This window comes from Balaenoptera acutorostrata, chromosome 15, assembly GCF_949987535.1.
Source record: "Balaenoptera acutorostrata chromosome 15, mBalAcu1.1, whole genome shotgun sequence".
NCBI classification, from domain to species: Eukaryota; Metazoa; Chordata; class Mammalia; order Artiodactyla; family Balaenopteridae; genus Balaenoptera; species Balaenoptera acutorostrata.
In genome coordinates this window covers 39616044-39641901 of record NC_080078.1, presented here as the reverse complement: position 1 = coordinate 39641901, position 25858 = coordinate 39616044, and the positions used below count along the sequence as shown (strand labels likewise).

The window sequence follows — 25858 nt, the reverse complement described above, 5'->3', positions numbered from 1 at the left end:
TTAGACAGTATTGAGAGGGTGAATGGGGTGGGTGTCTGGACCTTGAAGAACATTTGAGTTGTATAACCCATGGAGCATTTACTCTGATTTCCACTGATTTCCGCAAGGCAGGACAGCCTCTCTGCCCAGAGGCAGATTAAGGCAGGCCCAAAGAAACAGGGATGCCTATCAGGACTCGTCTCTTCACAGACTTTTCTGACTTTTAAAGCCACACAACAGAACTACCTAATATAAGCGTTCATCTAAATCAAGCTCTAAGTAAACAGCTGATACATAAAATAAATTGAGCCTTGGATTTTGGCGTGCAAGGTGGACTTGCTTGCTGCACACCTCACCATCTGCAAGGACAATTAGAAAAACAGACAGAGTTGGGAGTGCGGCTCCGAGCCCACCGTCCCGGGCGCGATGTAGGGGAGGCTGGTGGCAGCCACTGCCGCGGTTTTGCCCCCGTGCCCAGTGGAAGCGGCCACCGCGCCAACTGCCCAAGTGTATAGAATTTAAGCATTCTCTCAGAAGTGTATGGTAGAGCTAAAGAAGACAACCAACCAAGGGTCATCTGAAATTGTGATTGGCTAATAATCCCAGAACAAAATTAGAGATCACTACTCAAGCATAAGGCCTCTACAAAGATGTTTGATATAAAGGCTTGGGCTGAGTATGCTGTGGAATGGGCTGCAAAGGACCCGTATGGCTTCCTTACAACAGTTATTTTGGCCCTAACTCCACTGTTTCTAGCAAGTGCTGTACTGTCTTAGAAATTGGCCAAGATGATTGAGGCCAGGGAAAAGGAGCAAAAGAAGAAACAAAAACGTCAAGAAAATACTGCAAAAGCTAAAGGACTAAAAAAGGATTGAAAGAATGAACAGGCTCTGCAACCAGAGGAAAATTGTCTGGAAAATTACGCAGCTTTGGAAGGACCCATTAAGGTTTCTTTTCAGATCTTATGACAGTATTATTTAGTAAACTAAGTCTGAGCATATGGAAGAATCATGTTAGTTCTCACCTGTACTGTAGCAACTTTCAGGCTTCGGTGTAGAAGTCTGTTGACAGTTACTGTAAATTGGCATTTATTATGCTACAAATTCTTTATAACTGACTTAGTCATTTGCCTTTTTGCAGCATATGTACTAAAATGAAAACATCCTGTGGAGAAAAATGGCTTTAGATTATGGACTCTATTCAAATAATGGCTTAAAATGGGGTCCTGTTCTGGACAGAGGAGATTAAGAATGTAAAAATCAGAATTGTCCTGAGGTGAAAAGTGTGCTTTGGCTTAAAAGAGATACAGTGTATTAATCACATCTTTTATCATTATTACTTATTTCTTGGAATAGAATCATTTCTGGCATCCTCAAAGCAAAATAATGTTATTCAACGAGTACTTCTATTTTCTGTATTTTTCTCATTTTACCTTTTGAGATACTGCTAATCACCAGACATTCTGCATTTTTTAAAATCTAATTTTATAAAGAATTCTCTTATTATCTTGACTATGTAGAATACCACTTACTGGATATAACAATTTTTGTACTTATGAACACTGCCATTTTCTTAGCAATGACTTGAGTAGAGTAACACTATGACTTAAAGCGAGTAAAATTGCCAAGCCTTGTAGTACCGTGGAACCAGTTAATTCTCACCTGTGCTAAGCAGAAATATGAAATACTTAAAATGTCTTATCAAATAATTTGCTGATTATATAATACCACTTTTGTTTTTTATTCCATTCTTTTAATTCATGTGGTAGTGATGTCCTTTACTTTTTTGATCAAACAGGTTCATGGTGAAAATTAAAATTTCAAATTCTTTTAAGGAACTTTTAAAGAGTAACAGTTAAGTCATATTTCATAAATGGTAAAGAAAGGCTTAACAGTTGGAAAAATTTTGTTTAGCATAGTATTAATTGGGTGAAAAAGGTGTAAATTATGTCAAAATGAGAACGTGTTATAATTAGAAATAAAGGGCTGGAGGATATTTCCTTCAGTTAAGTAGTGTAACTGGAACTTTTTACTCTTTAACATGTCTTCTATAAACGCATGGTTAATAATTTTATTTGTTGTCAGTAATTAATAGCTTATTAATGTTTTCCTCACCTCCGATAATGAATCTTAAATTACAAAAAAATTGTCTAAAAGCTTTAACTTAAAAATGAAACTAGATATTGAAATAAATTTGATACTTTTTTATTAAAAAAAAAACAGAAATGTTTTCATCTGCTTTAAGGCACAAGATAGCTACCAAGGAAATGAGATCTCTCAAGGGGCCAAAGCATGAGAGAAAAAAGGAAAACAGGCAAGTCAAACATACGGTCCCACTTTTCTCCTTGAGGTTCTCAAGCAATGACTTCCAAGCTGAGAATGTGAAAACTTCCAGAATTCTTAAGTGGGTGTTCCAAGTGCACCAAAGATGTGGGCCCTAGTGAAGACCCCAGGCCTTCAGTCGGGACCCCAATGGGCTATATCCTAGGAGAAGGGATGAACCTGAAATAGACCAGCCTGCCCAAAGACTGAAGTCTTGTGTTCAAATCAGATTGGTTCCTGGCTGGAGTAAAGTGACAGGTCCCCACACTAAAGGCCAGTCAGAAGCAAAAGTAAGCCCTCATTGGAGAAAATTACGATCAGGAACTTCAAACGATCCCTGAATTTTTCATATACAATGTCTGCTGTTCAATAAAAACTGCCCAGCATACTAGGAGACGGGACACCAACTGACTCAAGAACAAGAGAAAAACAGACAACAGAAACAGAGTTAAAAGACAAGCTGGAGAGTTTGAGCAGGGGACTGAATATCAAAAAAAAAAAAAATCAAATGAACACTAAAACTGAAAAATATAACAAATGAAGTTAAGAACTCCACAGACAGACGTAACAGTAGACTACACACAACTGAAGAGAAATTAGTGAATGGTACATAGGTCTGGAAAATATGCATACTGAAGCATGGCAAGGACAGAAACTACTGAAAAGACTTAAAAAGAAGAAATGTCTGATACGTGAGTAACTGGAATCCCAGAAGGAGAAGAGAAAGAGAGAATACAGCAGAAGCAATATTTGAAGAGCTAATAACTGAGAACTTCCCAAAATTCACGAAAATCATCAAGCCAGAGATTCAAAAAGTACTTCAAACCCCAAGCCAGAAAAACAGTCATGATAGTAAAACTTCAGTAGTTTTACCAAAGACACAGAAGAAAATCTTAACGGTGGCACCAAAAAATGACAAATTACCTTGGACGGTTTAGCTGTAAGACTAAGATCTCACATGCCGCAGGCAACTAAGCCCGCACCACAACAACTGAGCCCGCGCACGGCAATGAAAGATCCTGCACGCCTCAACAAAGATCCTGCGTGCCGCAACCAAGACCCGACGCAGCCAAATAAATAAATACACACATACATACATACACATACAAAAAAAATAAACAACAACTGCATAAAAAGCAATGGGGGAGTACATAACTTGTGTTAGATTAACCTTTAGTCTTTACATTTTCTGGTAAGTGACAAAAGAACCAACTTACACTCGAATAGGTCAGGGATGCATGCTGTAATCTCTAGAGGGACCACTTAAAAAGTAGTAGTACAGGGCTTCCCTGGTGGCACTGTAGTTAAGAATCCACCTGCCAATGCAGGGGACACGGGTTGGAGCCCTGGTCTGGAAAGATCCCACATGCCGCAGAGCAACTAAGCCCATGCACCACAACTACTGAGCCTGCGCTCTAGAGCCCACAAGCCACAACTACTGAGCCCACACGCTGCAACTACTGAAGCCCGCGTGCCTAGAGCTGATGTTCCGAAACAAGAGAAGCCACAGCAATAAGAAGCCCACGCACCGCAACGAAGTGTAGCCCCCGCTCGCCGCAACTAGAGAAAGCCCGCGCACAGCAACAGAGACCCAATGCAGCCATAAATAAAAATAAATTAAAAATTTAAAAAAATAGTAGTACATAAATGTAGAACAAGCTAACAGAGGGGGGCATTTGAATAACAAAAAAATATTTAATTAATCCAAAAGAAACGAGAAAGGAGAATGAGGAACAAATAAAACATAAATACTAAAAGATAGCTTTAAGTCCAAATATATTGGTAATTATTATATAGTAAATATAAATCAACTAAATATACCAATTAAGAGTAGATCATCTGGGGACTTCCCTGGTGGCACAGTGGTTAAGAATCCGCCTGCCAACCCAGGGTACACGGGTTCGATCCCTGGTCCAGGAAGATCCCACATGCCGCGGAGCAACTAAGCCCGTGCTCCACAAATACTGAGCCTGCGCTCTAGAGCCCATGAGCCACAACTACTGAGCCCACACGCTGCAACTACTGAAGCCCGCGTGCCTAGAGCTGATGTTCCGAAACAAGAGAAGCCACAGCAATAAGAAGCCCACGCACCGCAACGAAGTGTAGCCCCCGCTCGCCGCAACTAGAGAAAGCCCGCGCACAGCAACAGAGACCCAATGCAGCCATAAATAAATAAATAAATAAATAAATAAAAATTTTAAAAAAAAAGTAAGATCATCTGGATTTTTAAAAAACTATCCATATCCACCTTATAAGAAAAATAACTTAAATATAATAATATAGAAAATTGGGACTTCCCTGGCGGTCCAGTGGTTGGGACTTCGCCTTCCAATGCAGGGGGTGCGGGTTCAATCCCTGGTCGGGGGGCTGGAATCCCACATGCTTCACGGCCAAAAAACCAAAAAACATAAAACAGAAGCAATATTGTAACAAATTCAATAGAGACTTTAAAAATGGTCCACATTAAAAAAAATCAAGAAAAAAAAAGGATATAGAAAATTTCAGAATTCCGTGGCAGTCCAGTGGTTAGGGCCCTGCACTCTCACTGCCGAGGGCCTGAGTTCAACCCCTGGTCGGGGAACTAAAATCCCACAAGCCGCACACTGCGGCCAAAAAAAAGAATATAGAACATTTGAAAATAAAAGACTGAAGTCTCTTCACAAGAAAAACAATTTTTTTGTAACTACATATGGTGACAGATGTTAACTAGACTTAGTGTGGTGACCATTTCACACTATATACAAATATCGAATGGTTATGGTGTACCCCTGAAACTAACAGAATGTATGTCAACTATATCTCAATAAATAAATAAAAGATTGGAAAACACATAAATCATGCAAATACTCTTAAAAGAAAATTGGGGTAGCTATACCAATATCGGACAAAGTAGATTTTTAAGCAAAAAGCATTATTAGATATAAAGACATGTTATAATAATAAAATGGTCAATCCACAGAAAAAAGTAACAACTCAATGTGTATGCATGTAAACTATGGACTCAAAACACACAGAGCAAAACTTGACAGAAAAAACAACAACAGACAAATCCACATTCATAGTGGGAGACTTCAACCAATAAATTCAGCCCCGACATTCAACAGTAGTGGCATATTGAAACACATAAGCCATAGCTTGTTTCTGAATCCTTAATAAAAGGAATCAGACAGAATTTCTCACTTGATCTGATTTTTTTTTAAACTAGATTTCTTTATCAAAGGTGGGAGGCCAAAAAGGGTAAAACCAATGCAGAGGTAGCTCCTGGCTGTGACATGAACCACAAGGGAAGCAGCCGCTTCCTTGATAAAGGTCAGGTGTCTCAGGATGGGGACGTGAACGCTGTACTCAAGGGCACAGGCGGGCGGGTGGATTCCACACATCTTGCAGATGTTTTCTAAGAGCTCGAGTCATTTCCTTCAGTACATATTTATCAAGAGCAGACCTGCAAGACAGTATCTTAAGCCAAGGACAAATAAGACTAAGACATGGTCCTTCTCAAAGGGCTCTGAGCTGCTTAACGCTCAATCTGAAAGCCATTTCAATGTGCTTTTACCATCTCCCACCAGCACAACTCAGGGTCCCCAACAATCTCCAGGTTGCTAGACGTAAGGACACCAGCCCCCATCTCACATCACCTACCAGCAGCGCCGACGGCTACTCAACCCATCTTCCTTGGTGCACTTTCTTCATTTGGTCTCCAAGACCCCATACTCCGCTGGTTTCCTCCAACCTCACTGCCAGGTCTCCTGTAACCCTCGGCAGTGGAAAGCCACCAGAGGCCTTCTTGTCTCTATCTACGTTCGCTCACTGGGGGGTCACAACAAGGCTCACGGCTCCAAATACCATCAATACACTGACAATTTGAGAGAGACCAAAGCAGAAGCCGCAGTCTCAGAAATGCCAAGTCACCTCTCTGCGCTCTCCTCCCACCCCTCGCCCCTCGGCCACTCTGCCCCAGCTAGGCTGCCTTTCCTACTTGCTCTTCCCTCGTCCTCCTCCAGGTACACAGTCTCTCACCGTGCTCTCACCTTCTTCAGGCTTTGCTCAAAAGTCACCCTCCAGAATGAGACCCTCTCTGGCCACTCTTGTGAAAATGGCAACCCTCCCTCTGCCCCAACTTAAACTGCACCATCTGAAATGCTCAGTATTTTACTTGCGTTCTCATCTTGTTTCTCTCCCTGTTAAAAGTGTAGGGCTTCCCTGGTGGCACAGTGGTTGAGAATCTGCCTGCCAATGCAGGGGACACGGGTTCGAGCCCTGGTCTGGGAAGATCTCACATGCCGCGGAGCGACTAAGCCCATGAGCCACAATTGCTGAGCCTGTGCGTCTGGAGCCTGTGCTCTGCAACAAGAGAGGCCGCGAAAGTGAGAGGCCCGCGCACCGCGATGAAGAGTGGCCCCCACTTGCCGCAACTAGAGAAAGCCCTCACACAGAAACGAAGACCCAACACAGCCATAAATAAATAAATTAATTAAATTAAAAAAAAAAAGTGTAAGCTGCACAATCGGAGGGATTTTTGTCTGCTTTGTTCACTAGTGAATCTCCAGCTTCTAGAAGAGTATGTGGCACATGGAGGACACTCAATGAACGAATGAATCTGTATTTCTGTCAATTCTCCTTTTAAAGGGGCAGCTGTACTGGGGCCACACAGAGTCATCTTTTCCTGTCTGCTCAGACACAGCTTTTCTTGGTCATATGTGGACCACTGTCCTTGAGCCCCCCTTTGGTTCTCCAAAACTCCAAAACACCGATCATAATAGTCTGCTGAGAACATCCAGTCATTTTACCAGCAAAACGGGTTTATTCAGGAATAGCAGAGAATTGCAATTCAGGACGACCATGCTATAGCAAAAACTATAGGCAAGTCCAGCAAACAAAGGAGAGGAGTGTTACTTTATTTTTTTTTTTTTAAGGATTTTTCTTATTTATTGATTTATTTATTTATTTATTTATTTTTGGCTGTGTTGGGTCTTCGGTTCGTGCGAGGGCTTTCTCCAGTTGCGGCAAGCGGGGGCCACTCTTCATCGCGGTGCGGGGACCGCTCTTCATCGCGGTGCGCGGGCCTTTCTCTATCGCGGCCCCTCCCGTCGCGGGGCACAGGCTCCAGACGCGCAGGCTCAGCAATTGTGGCTCACGGGCCCAGCTGCTCCGTGGCATGTGGGATCTTCCCAGACCAGGGCTCGAACCCGTGTCCCCTGCATTAGCAGGCAGATTCTCAACCACTGCGCCACCAGGGAAGCCCGAGTGTTACTTTATAGAGAAAAGGAGGAAGCTGAGAGGGGTGCTTTGAACCAAAGTCCCTTGGAGGAAAGCAAGAGTTCAGGGTGGTGATGGATTCCTATTGGCTGAGCTGCAAAGGTTCCAACAGGCTGGGCTTGGCGCTGGGCAAGAACTCTTCCTTCCTCCTGCAGGGGCAGTAAAGTAGATACTTCCCTGCTGGGAATGCAAGGTACCTCTCTTCCTGCGCGGTCTCTAACTGAGGTGGAGTGTAGGGCATCAGAGCTCCCCTTCTGGCCTCCAGACTCCAGACTTTAAATGAGGTTTCCTTTACTCAGTTTCACAAGTCTATTGCCAGCATAGGGATCAACTGTCCTCAGATGAACAGTCCTCAAGAAGATTCAGTAAGAAATCCAAGAATTACACAAGAATGAGATACAGCATCCACATCTTCCCCAAGACACCAACCCTTCAGCCATGCCTAATTCAGGCAAGCTTAACACACAGAACAAATGTGCTCCTGACAAGTTATATGTATGCAAATAATTTTTATCCACTGAATAATCTCAAGGGTACTAAAGGCATCCCAAAGATAAGTCTCATTAAAAAAGAATCGGACTTCCCTGGTGGCACAGTGGTTAAGAATCCGCCTGCCAATGCAGGGAACACGGGTTCAAGCCCTGGTCCGGGAAGATCCCACATGCCGTGGGGCAACTAAGCCTGTGGGCCACAACTACTGAGCCTGCACTCTAGAACCCGCAAGCCACAACTACTGAAGCCCATGTGCCTAGAGCCTGTGCTCCACAACAAGAGAAGCCACCACAATGAGAAGCCCACACAGCGCAACAAAGAGTAGCTCCCGCTCGCAGGAACTAGAGAAAGCCCACGTGCAGCAACAAAGACCCAACTCAGCCAAAAATAAATAAATTAAATATAAATAAATTATAAATAAATAAATAAACTCTTCCCAAACTGACATGAGTTAAAAAAAAAAAAGAATCCTTCCACAATGTTACCACCTACAAATTACATATTTTATGGTCATCACATTAGATCTTCCCTAAACAGCAGTGCTCCACATCTCCTTTTCCTTCACTGACTTCTTCCCAAAGAATTCTCATTTGTATTTAAAATAAGTTTTGCAAACTAGGCCCAGCTCTATAACCATAGGAAAAAGGAGCAATCTTTCTCCCACATAAGCAGGACTTCTTGACATAACCCACCGTGTCTCCCTACTGAAGGGTGGGTAGGGGCATGATGCTAATGTGAAAGTTAATACACAGAAACCTCACTTAAAATGGAGATGGGGGAATTCCCTGGAGGTCCAGTGGTTAGGACTCCATGCTCTCACTGCCAAGCGCCTGGGTGCAATCCCTGGTTGGGGAACTAAGATCCCACAGGCTGGGCAGCGTGGCCAAAAAATAAATAAAAATAAATAAAAATAAAAATAAATAAAATAAAATGGAGTTAGGAGGCCAGGAAAGGGAGCCCTCACACCTTACCATCATCAATTGCAGATGCAACAGGAAGAGACATACCTTTGCATCTCCAACATGAAGAAGGACCACCCAGCAGGAGGGAGAGAGAATTTCTCTTTGCCTGGCAACAGCTCAGCCAATGAAAAGCCACTGTATTCTGAACTCCCAGTTTCCTCCAATGGGCTCTTTGTTTATAACAGCCCCTCCCAACTCCTCCTTCTCCTCTATAAAAGAAGTTCCTCTCCTTTGTTCTCTGGACTTGCCTGTGGCTTCACTATAGACTGCATGTCCCAAATTGCAATTCTTTGCAATAAACCCATTTTCTGGTAAAATAACTGGCTGTTATATTGTTTTAGGTCAACACCAGAAAGATTTTTAAATGCTGATCCATGAACAATTAAAAAAAAAAAAAAAAAAGGATGATTTCGTCTTTTTAAAGTATATATTCAGAAAACAAGAGCAGGAGAAATTTAGTGGAAAGAGCTGAAAACACAACAAAAAGAAAAGAAACAGAAAATAGGAAAAAAAAGAAACAAAATTTAAAGGATCATTCCAAATGGTCCAACATCTAAATAATACAGGCTCCAAAATGAGAAAAGTAATGAGAAGTATTTTGACAGGCACTTTTTAAGCCGATGCAGCATAAGGTAAGATTTATGTCAGAAAATCAAATATCTAATCAAATGAAAAAATGCAACAACCATAACTTTAAAACGCACACACACAAAAATGGCACAAGAAAGAAAATGATTGGCCCAACTTGGCTCAGCAATGAAAACACCAAATATGGATATAAACCAAACCCAGAATGTGTTAATAATCAGGCCAGGTGGTGGGGAAAGGAGAGCATCCACAGAGACTGGCTCAGGGCAGATGCCCCAAGGACAGCAGTATGAGCACATCACTTAGAAAGGGGGGTGTGATGGACTGAGAGTCTACGTCCCCCAGATTCTGATGTGGAGGCCCTTACCCCCCCATGTGGCTGTATTTGGAGATGGGGCCTCTAAGGAAGTCACATGGTTAAATGAAGTCATGAAAGTGGGACCCTGATCTGACAGGATCATTACCCTTACCAGAAGAGATGCTGGGGAGCTGTCTCTCTCTCCACACAGACACACTGAGAAAAGGCCATGTGAGCAAACCATGAGAAGAATGGAATGAAACCTACCTTGCCGGTGCTTTGGTCTGGGACCTCCAGCCTCCAGAACCGTGAGAAATAAATGTCTGTTGTTTAACCCCCAGGTCTATGATATTTTGTCCTGGCAGCCTGAGCTAATACACTAGGTAAGATACAGTTGGAAGCGGCCATCCTGGAAAGGCCAGGGGGTCATGAGACTGCTAAATTTAGTTATCAACCTTTTAGCATTATTTGAATTTTTCCTTCTCTCCATTTTTTTAATAAAAATAAAAATTAATTAAAATACTGGTATAGGGACTTCCCTGGTGGTCCAGTGGTTAAGACTCCGAGCTTCCAATGCAGGGGGCGCGGGTTTGATCCCTGGTCAGGGAACTAAGCTCCGGCATGCCATGCTCAATGCAGCCAAAAAAACACAAAACAAAGCAAAACTGGTATAGCAGTGCAAACATTAAGAAGACCTAAGATCATACTAAAAGGAAACATTTATATGCATCCTTTTAAAAGAAAAAATATGCTGTTGAAAAACTGTACATAATTCACACCCTCTTGTGATATATCTTTGTATATATTTTAATAACATACTTTCGAATTACAAAGGTTTATGTTTTATAGGAATTTGGAAAATGTAGAAAAACAAAAAGAAGAAAATAGAAAGCCTATGTTCTCCAACCACACAGAAAAAAAACCCTGTGCAATCAATCCTATTAGACATTCAAGTTACTCTAACTGCTGGCTATTACAAGCAACATTCTTTATGATTATTTTTAAATATTTGTTCAAGAGAAGACACTAGCCCTACAGACTAAAAATGAGCCAGTGATCCAGAGAGGGTCAATACCAGATAAAAGCACATTAAAGATTCGAAAGGCACAAGGCTGGATGAGCAGAGAGCCAGGGAATGGGAGCCTCCTGCTGCTGGGGGGCTGAGAAGGGTGCCCACCCAGCCACACAACGCAGGGCTCACCTCTATCCATCAAAACTGGAGGAGTTTGGTCCAAACAAAAGAGCTGAGTCCAGCTGCTACAAAGAGTTTCACCAGTTCCGAGAAGGCTTGTGGGCCGAGGCTGTAATCTACCCAGGGGAGGGGTGAGGAGGGGTGAGCCTGAAGCCCTTCACATGCACGCACAAGGCCCTGTGCACGGCCTCTTTGAAGACTGCGTTTATTTTCACAAAATCAGATAGCCAGCCTGAGTTCCAAGAAGGGACTGAAGAGATTTACGGAGTTGTTTCCTCAGAGCAAACACTTTTTGGAATTAATGAGCTCTGAGAGGACCCTGAGTGGCTCACAAAAACATGCATTTGTACTGATGTGACATGGGGGAAAAAGAAAGCAACGATTTTCTTACACACACACACACGTACTCGGCCTCAAGCTGGATTGAAGAAAGAATTATTAGACTGCCTTCCTTTCCTAACTGAACAACCACTACTTGGCCAAATTCCATTATTTATAATGATTGCTGGGTAAACTGGTGTAAATGAAGTCAGGATTCTAGAGGAGATTAACAGAGCCAGTGAGTATGAATCAAATTCCAGTCTCTGTGACGCTAACTGGTGCACAAACCTGCGAACTGGCTGATCCCCCGGCAGCTGATGCACAGAAGACACACGCGGCCAGCCGCCAGCCCAGGCTCCCCAACCCAGCGGCCAGGCGGCAGAACCACGGGTGGTGTGGGCCTCGCAGGCCGCAGTCTCTGTAGGCACTTCCGTTTCATAAACCCACCAACGTGGAGCCCCAGACAAAGGGGCCTCTCTATTCTAAAATTCTTCAGTCTGACAGCTAACTGAACTTTCCCGGACTTTGTCGAAACCTGTCATCAAAGACTACAGACTTTTGGGGCTTCCCTGGTTGTCCAGTGGTTAAGAATCCGCCTTCCAATACAGGGGACGTGGGTTCAATCCCTGGTCGGTGAACTAAGATCCCACATGCCGTGGGGCAACTAAGCCCATGTGCCGCAACTAATGAGTAACTAATGAGCCCATGCGCCACAACTAGAGAGAAGCCCGCGCGCCCCCTGCGCTGCAACGAAAGATCCCACGTGCCGCAACTAAGACCTGACGCAACCAAAAATAAATAAATAAATAAACAAATAAATATTAAAAGAAAAAGGCTACAGAGTTTTATATGACTAAAACAGAGAAAAAATATTTTTTGACTCTCCTGTAACTAGTTTAAAAACTTTTATTAGCCAGCCACCCCCCACTGATAGGCATGTAAAATGCTCACAGCGTGCTGGTACCATGACAGGGTCTCCCGTGGACACGCTGTGTCACAGGAGCCTGGGGTGCAGTCCAGGGGCAGTGGGAAGTCCCCACGTCGTGGAAGAAGGAAGAGCGTAGTCAGACCTGCATCTAGAAAGGTCCCTTTGGGCACTGTGGGGAGAAAAGACTGAGGCAGAGGCTCACCCAGAAGGCTCTGCGGGTCCAGGAGGAGGGTGTGGGGGCCGGAGTGCAGACAGCAAGAGGCAGAGGGTTCAGCACACATTCGGATGGGGAATCAGGTGGGCCACGTTGATCTGGTAGATGGTGGTGCCACTTCTGGAGGTAAGGATGGCCATGAGAGCAGGTTTGGGGTGGGGAATTAACATGCTTCACTCTCAGGAAATACGATTATTAAAATCGGAATGTGGGCTTCCCTGGTGGTGCAGTGGTTGAGAATCCGCCTGCCAATGCAGGGGACACGGGTTTGAGCCCTGGTCTGAGAAGATCCCACATTCCGCGGAGCAACTGGGCCCGTGAGCCACAACTACTGAGCCTGCGCGTCTGGAGCCTGTGCTCCGCAACAAGAGAGGCCGCGATAGTGAGAGGCCCGCGCACCGCGATGAAGAGTGGCCCCCGCTTGCTGCAACTAGAGAAAGCCCTCGCACAGAAACGAAGACCCAAGACAGCCAAAAATAATAAGTAAAAAAAAAAAAAAAATCGGAATGTGTCATTCGCTACTTTGAAATCATTTGTAACCCAGATACAAATTTCACCAACATCTAGCAGACCACTAAGTTCAGACGATGATGAAGAACCACAGGAGGATGTGAGAATCCCTGAGCACCTGCTGTGTGCACTGAGCCTGCTGTGTGCGGGCACCCCCAGGGATCAGTTCACGGAACCTCCCTGACAACCTCATTGGGCAGGCCCTTACTTCATCGTCCCCATTTTTACAGAAAAGCTCAGAGAGGTGAAGCAACTTCCCCACCATCACACAACCAGGAGAAGGCTGACCCAGAAGACACAGCCTGTAGAAAAGTCACCAAGTGAGGGGTCCTTAAGTTAAACCACTGAGATTAATGTTCTCCCATTCAGTCAGCAAGGGGAATGGAAAGATTTGTAAACTCCTGTCTTTTTGTTTTTTCAGTTGCGCCACATGGCTTGTGGGATCTTAGTACCCTGGCCAGGGATTGAATCCAGGCCCTAGGAAGTGAGAGCGTGGAGTCCTAACCACTGGACTGCCAGGGAATTCCCTGTCAACTGTCTTGAGAGCCCCACAGCTGCACACTAGGGCCTGTCTGAAAACATCTCCAGTGACCAACCTTGGGATCATCTGTTCAGTTAAAGGAATTCATCCAGTTGGACAAGTTACATACCTGGAAGGTGACAAGGGACTGGCAGCAGGGCCATGCTCTCTTCCCTAGCTTCGTGCCCTACATTTAAGAGTGACTAAAAGCACAGCAGTAGGAAGAAAGAGGGGGAAGGCCACAGGGAGAGCCACACTTTACAAATGAGTCACCTTCCATCACAAATGACCTAAAAATTCAACAGTGAAGAGTATTTGCTGAAGGTCAAATCAAACAGCCTCACTGTTGGGGCTTCCCTGGTGGCGCAGTGGTTGAGAGTCTGCCTGCCAATGCAGGGGAAACGGGTTCGAGCCCTGGTCTGGGAAGATCCCACATGCCGCGTAGCAACTGGGCCCGTGAGCCACAATTACTGAGCCTGCGCGTCTGGAGCCTGTGCTCCGCAACAAGAGAGGCCGCGATAGTGAGAGGCCCGCGCACCGCGATGAAGAGTGGCCCCCACTTGCCACAGCTAGAGAAAGCCCTCGCACAGAAACGAAGACCCAACACAGCCATAAATAAATAAGTAAAATTAAAAAAAAAATTTTTAAAAAAATAAAAAAATAAAAAAAAACAGCCTCACTGTTAACGGGACCAGTGTCTTGAGACCCCCACCTGGACCACCGCCACCCTTTGGACTGGAGCCCCTCGGCAGCCGGGTGCCAGAGTCACCGCCCCACCCCCACCCCACTGCACTGGAACGCCAACCAGAAACCCCAGATCAATCTCACTTTTCCACCTTCCACAAGAAACTATACACATTTGAGTGCTTCCTCTTTTTACATTTCTTTTAAGCCATTTACCAGAAATACAGTCGATAAGGCAACAAACAAATCAGGCAGTTCCTCAGTCTGGAGAGGAAGGGTTGGTCACCCACCCTTCAAAGGACCCACAAGTTGCTGAGTTATTCCTGCTACAAACACCATCTGTGCTCCACTCTCTGGCCACGGCCACGATGACCAGCCCTGACCAAGAGTGCTTCACTGGCTGGCGCACCAGGAAGACGTAAGGAAATATCAGTTGGACCCTGTCCTCGGGGAACTTCTCAGTGAGGAAGGTAGTGAAGAGAAATGGAAAGCATTTGCTGCTGTTAGACATTAAAACCAGCAGTGAGGGACTTCCCTGGTGGTCCAGTGGTAAAGAATTGCCTTCCAATGCAGGGGACGCGGGTTTGATCCCTGGTCAGGGAACTAAGATCCCACACACCACGGGGCAACTAAGCCCGCGCACTACAACTACTGAGCTCGCGCTCCTCTACGAGAGAGCCCACGTGCCGCAAACTACAGAGCTCACGTGCCCTGGAGTCTGCGCACCACAGCTAGAGAAGAGAAAATCCGCACGCCACAACTAGAGAGAAGCCCACGAACCACAATGAATAGCCCGCGCACCACAACAAAATATCCTGCATGCCTCAACTAAGACTCGACACAGCCAAAAATAAATAAAATAAATAAATACGCATTAAAAAAAAAAAACCCAGCAGTGATATAAACAAGGTTCTACTGAAGAGCATAGGGAATTGTATTCAATATCCTGAGATAAACCATAATGGAGGGATTTCCCTGGTGGCCCAGTGGTTAAGATGCCACGCGCCCAATACAGGGGGCCCAGGTTCAATCCCTGGTAGGGAACTAGATCCCACATGCATGCCACAACTAAGAGCCCGTATGCTGCAACTAAACATGCTGCAACCAAGAGCCCGCATGCCGCAACTAAGACCCAGCGCAGCCAAATAAATAAACAAATAAATATTTAAAGTGATAAAAAATAGGACTCCCCTGGTGGCACAGTGGTTAAGAACCACCTGCCAACGCAGGAGACACGGGTTCAAGCCCTGTTCTGGGAAGATCCCACATGCCGCAGAGCAACTAAGCCCGTGCGCCACAACTACAGAGCCTGCACTCTGAAGCCTGCAAGCCACAACTACTGAAGCCCGTGCACCTAGAGCCTGTGTTCGCAGCAAGAGAAGCCACCGCAAGGAGAAGCCCACATACCACAACAAAGAGTAGCCCCCGTTCATTGCAACTAGAGGCAGCAACGAAGACACAATGCAGCCAAAAATAAATAAATAAATATATTTTTAAAAAATAAAAATAAAAATAAAAATTGGGTTGTCTTTAAAAAAACATAATGGAAAAGAAGATAAAAAAGAATGCATATTTTGGGACTTCCCTGGTGGCACAGTAGTTAAGAATCCGCCTGCCAAGGCAGGGGACACAGATTCGAGCCCTGGTCCGGGAAGATCCCACATGCCATGGAGCAACTAAGCCCATGCGCCACAACTAGTGAGCCTGTGCTGTAGAGCCTGCAAGCCACAACTACTGAACCCACGCGCCTAGAGCCCGTGCTCCGCAACAAAGACAAGCCACCACAATGAGAAGCCCACTCACCGCAACAAAGAGTAGCCCTCGCTCGCCGCAACTAGAGAAAGCCTGTGCGCAGCAACGAAGACCCAACGCAGCCATAAATAAATAAATAAATAAATAAATAAATATATTAAAAAAAAGAATGCCTATATATGTATAACTGAGTCACTTTGCTGTACAGCAGAAATTAAGACAACATTGTAAGCCAACTACAATTCAATTAAAAAAAGAGAGAGAGGGGCTTCCCTGGTGGTCCAGTGGTTAAGAATCCCACTTCCAATGCAGGGGACGTGGGTTCGATCCCTGGTCGGGAAACTAAGATCCTGCATGCCACAACTAGAGAGAAGCCCGTGCGCCACAACTAGAGAGAAGCCCGTGCGCCACAACAAAGAGCCCGCGAGCCGCAACGAAACTCCCACGTGCTGCAACTAAGACCTGATGCAGCCAAAAAGAAATAAATATTTTTTTTAAAAAAAGAGAGAGAGACGCAAAAGAAAACCAGCGGCGATCGCTAAGCGCAGGTGGTTGAAGGGCTGAAGATGGCCTGACTGAGGCCTGACCAACCAGGTCCAGCACAGCCCCTGGAGGCCAGGCCAGGCCAAGCTTCTGAGCCTGCTAATGTCTTACAGACCCTGGCCCCCCAGGCCAAAGCATTAAGTAAATAAACAGCCAAAACACCTACATCATCAGAGGACCCTCTGCCAAGTCACACCAAATTTAAATGGTGCGTATGAACTAACCAAAGTTATGTTCAAAGTTCCACTGACAAAGGGCAATAAAGACTGGGAAAGTCTTCCACACAGAGAACAGAAGAGCAGCAAGGGATTTTGTGACCCCTCAGCCCTGGGCTCTTTATCCTAGTCATCCCAGGTGACCAGGATAAATGCAGAAAAAGCCAGGGGCATCCCTGTTTTCTCAGTTTTGACAAAGACCCACATAAAAGTCTCATTTACCATCTCTCAAGTCAGCGATCTGAAAAACAGCCGTGTGCACACACGTGAAGCCAATGAGGACTGTTGCTCAGGCCTCCCGCCAGGGAACAGGGAGCCTGGGCGACACCAGTGAGCACAGTGGGAGCAGCCTCACGGCTGACACACTCCTCCACGCAGAATCAATGCTGAGAGAAGCACCTGCTGCTGCAGGAAACACATCCCCTGAGCTGAGGTTCCCACCCGGCTCCTCCTCCTGGCAGTGGGCATTCACTAGCTGCCTATTCACTACCCACTCTCCTCCTCCCTTCCCCGTTAACCCCAATCTTCCCCTGAAGGACCACTCCCCCTGCTGGAGAGTGGTGATGCTGTCTGGGTGGGGCACCCCACTTTTCTTCTGGGGTGGCCCTATTTGGTGTAAGCCCAAGAGCAGAGTCTCAGCCCTTGCACAGTGATTATGCTGGAGTGGGCAGGACACACTGGCACACAGCTCCCCCAGCCACTCTGGGCAAACTGCAGGACTTTCCTTCAGTGGGAGGCATCTGTTTACAAAACAAGGGAGCCAACCTGAGAGCAAAGCTGGCCGCAGGAAGGCAGAGGCAAAGAAGCATTCAGAAAAGGGACAGTTTCTTACAAAAACGAACGTGCTCTCAGCATACAATCCAGCAATTGTGCTCCTTGATATTTACCCAAAGGAAATGAAAACTCATGTCCACACAAAAACCTGCACATAGGTGTTTACCGCAGCTTTAGTCATAGCTGCCAAAAACTGGAACCATGAGGATGTCCTTCAGCAGGTGAATGGATAAGTAAACTGTGGTCTATCCAGACAATGGAATATTATTCAGTGCTAAAAAGAAATGAGCTATCAAGCCATGAAAAGACACTGAAAAACCTTAAAAGCATATTACTAAGTGAAAGAAGCCAATATGAATAGGCTACATCCTGTATACTTCCAGCTACATGGCATTCTGGAAAAGGCAAAACTGTGGAGACAGTAGAAAGATCGGTGGTTGCCAGCGGTTGGGGGCTGGAGACGATAAACAGGCAGAGCACAGAGGAAACTACCCTGTATGGTACTAGAGTGATAGATACAAGTCATTACATATTTGTCCAAACCCACAGAATGTACACCACCGAGAGAGAACCCTAATGTAAGCTATGGACTGTGGGTGATTAGTGTAGGCTCCTCAGCTGTAACAAATGACCAACCACCCTGGTGGGGGATGGTGATAGTGGGGGAGGCTGTGCATGTGCGGGGGGGAGGGGTATATGGGAAACCTCTGTACCTGCCTCTTAATTTTGCTGGTAATCTAAAACTTCTCTGAAAAAAGAAATCAAGTCTTTGAAAGAAAAATGGCTGGAGTCCGAATCAAACCACATCTGAAGCTGGGCCTGCCTCTGGACTTTTCATTTACCTGAGCCAACCAATCCCGTTCAGTGTTTAAGCCGGGGTGGGCTGGCTTTTCTGTGACTTTCACACTAATGCATCCTAACTGCACATCCTTGCAGAGCAAGTAGAATGTGCTGGACTCCATATCCTGCTAGTGCTGATGAACAATGACCCTGACACGGGGGACTGTCCACCCGCACAACCGCAAAGGCAGCCCCCAGAAGGACGGGGTCCGAGAGCAAGCAGGACTCGTGAGCGCCAGACTCCCACGGCCACCAGCAGCTCCACGAGAGGCAAGTTAAAAACGAACATGTACCACAGTCCTTACAGCAACATACTCTATTAATTTGATAGTAAAGGTTATTTATTACAAATAGAGCAAACCAAAGAGAGAAAAAGCAAAGTTGCTGCTATGACCAACCCCCGACCGAGAACTGAAAAGTGTGCAGACTGGCTGGTTGGGGGAGGGGTGGCACGCAGGAATTTCTAAAATTAGAAATCAGAATTGAGCTCAATTTGTTTTTCCCTGCAGCCCAGGCCTCAAATTTAATCTCATTTTTAAACTGTTCTAATCAAATATGACAACTTTCAGGTTAGGTCTGAAAAGCTGTGTCAGTTACTAACTAGCCTTACTTACCAAGATAATTTTATAGTATATTCTGCCCTAAAAAGATTGCTAAATCAATAAGGTTTAAAGACAGTGAGCAAAAGGCCCACAAAAATTACCTAAACAGTGTATATTCAATCACATCACTTAAAGGACATTTAAACCTTAAAAATGTTTAATCCTGTGTTTTATTAGCAAGTGACCAATTTCTCTGCCACAGTAAGCCTGAAGAAGTGATCTGCGCTTTTACTAACTCCACGGGAGAGGCCCAGCACCTGGGGATGTGCTTGCAGACTCTTGATTAAATCAGCAGGGTCACAGGAATTCCAGGCTTTCAAAGTTTCACAGGCAGGAGTATCCAGAACCAGCTACAGGGAAATGAGTGAGAACGGAAGTGCCCACTAAAATCGGCAACAGTGTCCAACTCGAGACCAAATAAACTTCCAGCAACCACAGAAAAGAGAAAGAAGAAACAGGTTTCCAAAGTGGTAACAACTTCCAGATAGCACCACTCCATGTCTCCAAAGCCGCATATGTGCCCACATGCAAAGACTGTGATCACAACTTCAGAATGCTGGGAACTGAATACACAACAGCACAACTCATTTTCTTGGCGGGAGAAAGGTCCAGTACTGGAGCCACAACCACTTTGGAAGTTCCCAAAGTGCTCAGACAACTTGAAGCACATCAGCCTCCTCACCACCACCCCCCGACCTCTAGGAAGAACCTTATAAGACAGTTACAAAAAGCAATGATCCAGAATTCTCTACGTACTGATGCACTGAAATGTCCACTCTTCTCTTTATTAAGCCAAAAGGATTATATCTGCCAGGTAAACCACCTTCTGTGCAAGAGGACACAAATTTTACTGCTAAAGGGTAAGGTTTAGGGACTTCCCTGGTGGCACAGTGGTTGAGTGTCTGCCTGCCAATGGAGAGGACACGGGTTCTATCCCTGGTCCGGGAAGATCCCACACGCTGCGGAGCAACTAAGCCTGTGCACCACAACTACTGAGCCCGCGAGCCACAACTACTGAAGCCCACGCACCTAGAGCCCGTGCTCTGCAACAAGAGAACCCACCGCAATGAGAAGCCAGTGCACCGCAACAAAGAGTAGCCCCCCGCTCGCCGCAACTAGAGAAAGCCCACGCGCAGCAACGAAGACCCAACGCAGCCAAAAATAAATAAATAAATAAATAAATTTATTAAAAAATAAAAAAATAAAAATAAAGGGTAAGGTTTAAATGTCATATCACTTCTAAGAATTCCAATGTTCCTAATGACTTACAAAGCCATATATTTTAGGCTGTTCTTGATAAAAGTGCCCTCAAAATACAAACATTAAAAACATCTAATGACAAATGTGAAGGCACCATGAGTAAAGACTAAAACCACAACTTGCCCCAGCTCCAGGAGTCCACCCACTTTGGGGCTGAAGGACAAGACCTTTCCCTGCTAGTTCTCCAGGTCTTGGAGGTGAGCACAGAAACGGAGGCCTCGGGTCGGACTCACCTGAACTCTCTGCCCTCGCTGTACCGTCTACTTGAGGAGGCCCTCGGGGTGGCGGTTTCCAGGAGCAGCTTCTGTGTGAGCCTGCTGGGGGGAGCAGGGTCTCTGCCATCGTCTTCGTCTACATCTTGGTCACACTTCCATTCCTCATCTTCGTTCAAAGTGGGTAGGTATCCAGGTACTCCCTTCCCTGTCCCCGACCCAGAGCTCTGGTCACTGCAGAGCTTTGGGCTCTCCGAGCCTGTCCTCGTGTACTCCAAATAAATATCGGACTTGAGGAACGAGGGGTAGGTGTTCTCCTCCATGGTAGACTGGATTTCCGTCTGGGCCTGGTCGAACATGGCGGGATCGATCTGCTGCTTCATGATGCAGTCCTTTATGAAGCTCTTGGTGGCTGGCTTGGTCTGCCTGGACACAATGCCATTGTTATCGAGGATGTACTTGCGGTAGATAGCTCTGGCCAGCTTCAGCCTCTTCTCCTCATTCGAGTCACAGGGCTCCAGTTTCCTGAAGCCGCTGCAGGCAAACCAGAAGTCCAGGAGATCGGCACAGTCCTCCTGCTTCAGGAAAGTCCTAAACAGGTTTATCCCGTCTTGATCGTCCAGTAGGGAGTGCAGCGACTCGGCCCACTTCAAGTACGGAGGGGTGGGCGAAGCGCTGCCCTCAGGCTCGTACCCCAGGTCCAGATCTGAGCGCCTCGGAGTGGCTGTTGAAGTCTCACCTTTAATCCCGGCACCTTTCCCAGAGCAGAAGCTGTGGCTGATGGGCCTGGGGTCCGTGGACACCAGTTCACCCTCCTCACCAGGCACTGGGGGTCGGGGGGCATCTTCGGTGAAACTTGCTCCGAGGTCCAAGGGGAAACCCTGCTCTTGGATATTCATTTTGGGACTCTGTGCGTCAATGAACAATGAGCGCTGCACCCTAATACATCAGTACTTACAGCTCCAAAGTGAATGAATCTGTCCTGTTGAAACCATTAAGAGGACAAGGATTAGGAAAGGTGGGTCCATGGAAACATGACCACAGAGGTTTTCTCAAGACAAGACTCGCAATGATGCCCTCCCGCTCGAACTCAAAGCCAGAAATTCAGTTTAAATTTTCAATCTTTTGTCACAAAAAAGGTTTGTACTATATTAGAACAATTTCTGGAAACTTTTCCAACTACAGGAATGCCTCTGGCACTAAGAAATGAATGTCCAGAACACAGAGAGCGCCACTACCCTCAAGTGTCATTCTGTGAGAACAAAGAGAGACTAGCAGCCCATCCCAGCTGCATGGCCAGTCCCTCTCCTCAGGCTCCAGGAAGGCAGAAGGACTGGAGGAAAGAGAGGTGCTTCTGGTCCTCCCAGCTGTATAAACCTCACATGAAAGACGAGGATGTGTATCTGAGTAGAACAGGGTCGCTGTGATACTCAGATATGGCACATCACTCACCAGAAGGAAGGCAGTCTGCTCCCCACTCCACACTCTCCAGGCCCACAGCCACTGTGCTTCCTGCTGCCCCGTTACTTCACACTTACTGTGCCTCACAACATATGCGAACACACAGCAACTTGTTCCTCTAAGTCTCAACACGCCCAGAAGAGCAGTTAACCGTGGGTCGTTTTCAGCATCTTCAAGTGAGTGACCAAAGGACATCACTCACATGCACAGGCACAGGGGCCTTCTCACGCCACCAATGATGTGGACAGTCTCTTTTTTTTTTTTTTTTTTTTTTGCGGGATCTTAAGTTTCCTGACCAGGGATTGAACCCGGGCCCTCAGCAGTGAAAGCACGGAGTCCTAACCACTGGACCGCCAGGGAATTCCCGTGGACAGTCTTAAAAACGCTTCATCAGAAAGCTGCTCTCGACTTTATAACCTTGCTTAAAAGGAAAGTGTCCTTCTGATAGCAAATGGCAATTGAGTACTCTGAGGAGCAGAGAAGGTATAGAACAAACAAAATCCAAACACAATTAGCTAAGGAAGCATACAGCTCACATGATTCAACTCCATAAAATGAAAACCAAATTACCCACCCTCTTAGAGGTCAGGGGACTATGGGTTTTGTTTCTGCTTCCAGATGCCTGTCTTGTATGAGGGAGGACTGTCCTGGACCGGGACTCTGCCATGGTCTTTGGTCCTCCCTGTCACTGAGCCCACGAGCTCAGGCTACACCTCCCCACCTGGCCTGTTGGATATAAGTGGTCTGCCTAGAAGGAGACTGGAGAGAAGCATGACAGGTCCAAATGCCTAAAGCACTGAACAAGCCAGAGGGAGCAGAGTGAAATCCTAAAAGCTGGTACAAACACAAGGTGTGGATCTCCCCGGCCACCTCTCCACACTCCAGGCCCTGGCCTGCATGTAATCTGCCCCGGTACCTGCATTCTCACACTGCACACACTTCACCTGCCAGCAGCTGCCGAAAGCTAGAAGCATCTAGAGATGGAGGATGGGTCACAATTATTGTTCTGCAGCTAATGACTTTGTATGAAAACTACTGGGTAGGCTGCAATCTCAGCCTTGGTAGGAACAGCCTGCTCCTTCGTCAAGGCCCATGGGCTGTGACACCCTGCTGCTCGTGGACCACTTCAACTGCAAAGTCCCTTTTTTTGAGTCCCATCAACATGGAATGAGCACCTTTGATGTCTCCACACCAGCTCATGGATGTCTAGCGTCCTCCTATCGGGGACACCATCTCAGGAAAGAGGACCCACACCTGGTGCTCTGAGCCTTACGGATGGAGATACTCTAGTTCACTAGCCTTGAGAAAAAACCAAGTCACTGCGTCCTAACAGGAGGCTAATGACAAGTCACTGTCACTTATCTCTTAAAGTGCTTATCTCTTCCATGTAAATGATTTGTAGCAGGCTGATTTAAACATTTTCTGCAGGGCCCACAGCATCTAACACAAGGTCTTGCAACTAATGGGCACCAATAAACACCTAATTCATAAACATTAAGGAAAACAACACTTGTCATAGACGCCAAATGTCAGCTCTTCACAGGTGCTGAAATAGCAGCAAATTCAAGATCTAGCCGTTCATTATAAAAATGTGCTGTCTTGGTAGACTAACTTTTCATTTGTGTGTGAACACGTCCCCCTAATCATTTAAACTATTTTTTCATAGCCCAGAAAAAACATTTCTTAAACTTCACATCTATTTTTGGCTGTCAAATGACAGAAGACCTTTGGTGTCCCTGGGAGCACACAAACATCTCTCCAAATTACTGCTGTTATTGAAACGTGCCCCAATTACTAAAATATCTGGGTTCCCACGGAGAAGTACAGCAAGCATTCAGTGTGCACACACATACATACCACAGATAAAGCAGTTATATTAATTCAGGTTAGAGTCAAACGCCCACAAACACGGAATCTGGCCAACAGCCTGTAACCACCATCAATAAAGGGATTCCATAAAAGGAATCCACAACTCTGATACCTCATTTAAAATCGCCTTCAGTCACTGCCTAGGCGCACCCCCTGGGTACCATGGCAGCCAGCTCAATGCTATAGGTGTGTGTATATTTATTTATTTTACTCAAATAGAACTTTTGAATTTTTGATTTATGTGGAGTGTGGAAACAATAGAGCGTGATTCTGACACATTCCCAATTGTCCATTAATTAAAGTCTTGAAGGGTTGGGACTACTGTTTTACATGTAATCTGTTCCCCCACCACCTAAATCCTCAATGACTAATGTAACCCAAAAAATCCACTTAGCTTTTCTGAAACTATAAATCCAAGAAACATCAATACCTGCTGAAAAATCAAACAGAAACATTGTATTTTGCATGCTTTCCCATCCTTGTCCCTGAATAGAAGTTCCTAAAACTGAAACCCAGATACTGCTATCTTGGGAGGTCAGGTTTAGACTGTGTATGTTCTCCAAAACAGGGCCTGGTCCAAGTACATCTGAGATTCTTCCTGAAGCAGCAGAGAACGTAAGTACAAGCAAAAAGGAGGGGCTGAGATGCACAATAACTCTTTATTAATTATCTTAGAGATGGGCTGAGAAAAATCCCCAGAGTACTAATGTATTTTTCTCTTCTGTCCTCGAGGCTGAGCTGTAAGTTTCACTGTCCTGACTATACAGCTCTGGTTTCATGAGCGACTGAATTCCAAAATGTAGGCCAGAGATAGATTCTAAGATACACACCCAAGAGAGAGTTTTGGGGGCGAGGCATCAACCTGAAAGAGTAAAGCCCCTCAAGCAAGCCAAACCACAGCAGAGACCCAGACTCAGGCACCTCTGCCTCAGAGGGTGCCCTCCCTGGGTTTCATACTCACTCATTTCTACTTTTTGCTGGGGGAGGGGAAGGGACACTCCACTGTCCTGCTTATCTCCAGGATCCCTCTGCACCCCACCCACTCTGGCCGAACATGCCCCAGGCCCACAGACCACAGCACTGCACCCGGCACCATCCAATCAAACACATCAGCTGCACACCCCGGTCTCTTCCAGGAGGAGCCCCCATTCCTTCTCAGAATCCTGAGTATTCCTCACCCCCTTCAGCTCACCTACAGCAAGTGGCTGCCCCTTCTGAACCAAATCCCACTCTTCCCCATCCATAGGCTCCAGAGTCAACAGACCTTGCCTTCTGCATCACCTGCTAGCATCCCTTCCTAGACACACCCGACCTTCCAAGAGCGGACCCACACACCTTCCTCACACGCTCCAAGCCCGCACAGCCTCGGAGCCCGCACACCCTCCAAGCCCCTCTTCCGGGTCCCGCGCCTGGCCCGGCCTACGCGGCCTACAATGGGCGCCGCACAGGCCCGCGCCCCTCAGGAATGCGCGCCCGGCCGCACTACTCACCCGAGCGGCGGCGGCGGCGGGGCCCCGGGACCGGCTCCCAGAGCGGCGCGGCGCGGTGCGGCCCATGCGCTCAGCGGCGACGCGGCGGGCGGGACCGGGCGGGGGCGCGGCCCCGGGCGGCCCCCATCGCAGCGGCGGCGCGGCGGCCCGGAGGCGAGCGCGGGGCAGGCCGCGGGGGCGCCGCCGAGGCCGGCCGCCCACTCCCACCGGCCTGCTCCGCGGGGACGCGGCTCCGGCCCGACTCCGGCCGGTCCGGCGGCGGCGGCGGCGGCGGCGGCGGCGGCGGCGGCGGCGGCAGCGGCCGCGATCGCTTCCCCGAGCCGGGAGCCGAAGCTCACAGCGCCGAAGCCGAGGCCGGAGCGCCCCCGCCGGCGCCGTCCGGAAGTGCGGGGGCGGGGCCCGGAGCGTGAGGCGGGGCTTGGAGCGCGAGGGCGTGCCAAGAGCGTGGGGGCGGGGCCAGGAGGCTGGGGCGGGGCCAGGAACACCAGGCGAACCCCGAGAGGGGTGACAGGGCGAAGAACTGTGGTGGGCGGAGCCTCTAGCGTGGAGGCGGGGCCGGAGCGTGGAGGCGGGGC

The 25858-nt window shown here is 46.9% G+C and overlaps 1 protein-coding gene and 1 pseudogene across 2 annotated transcripts in view; one reads left to right on the top strand and one right to left on the bottom strand.

Moving 5' to 3' along the window:
• The window catches only part of AXIN1 (axin 1), a 59494-nt gene extending 34002 nt beyond the window's left edge, over window positions 1-25492 (bottom strand). The window contains exons 1-2 of one of the 2 annotated variants that reach the window (XM_057530169.1): window positions 25284-25492; window positions 20485-21445 (exon numbers count right to left, since the gene is read on the bottom strand). In XM_057530169.1, the coding sequence (XP_057386152.1) occupies window positions 20485-21362 (878 nt within the window). In that variant the 5' untranslated portion in view covers window positions 21363-21445; window positions 25284-25492. The remainder of the gene's footprint in view (window positions 1-20484; window positions 21446-25283) is intronic. The other variant, XM_057530170.1, reaches the window with a different exon arrangement.
• LOC103005734 (small integral membrane protein 15-like) lies at window positions 478-1216 on the top strand (annotated as a pseudogene).
• Window positions 25493-25858: the final 366 nt, after the last annotated feature.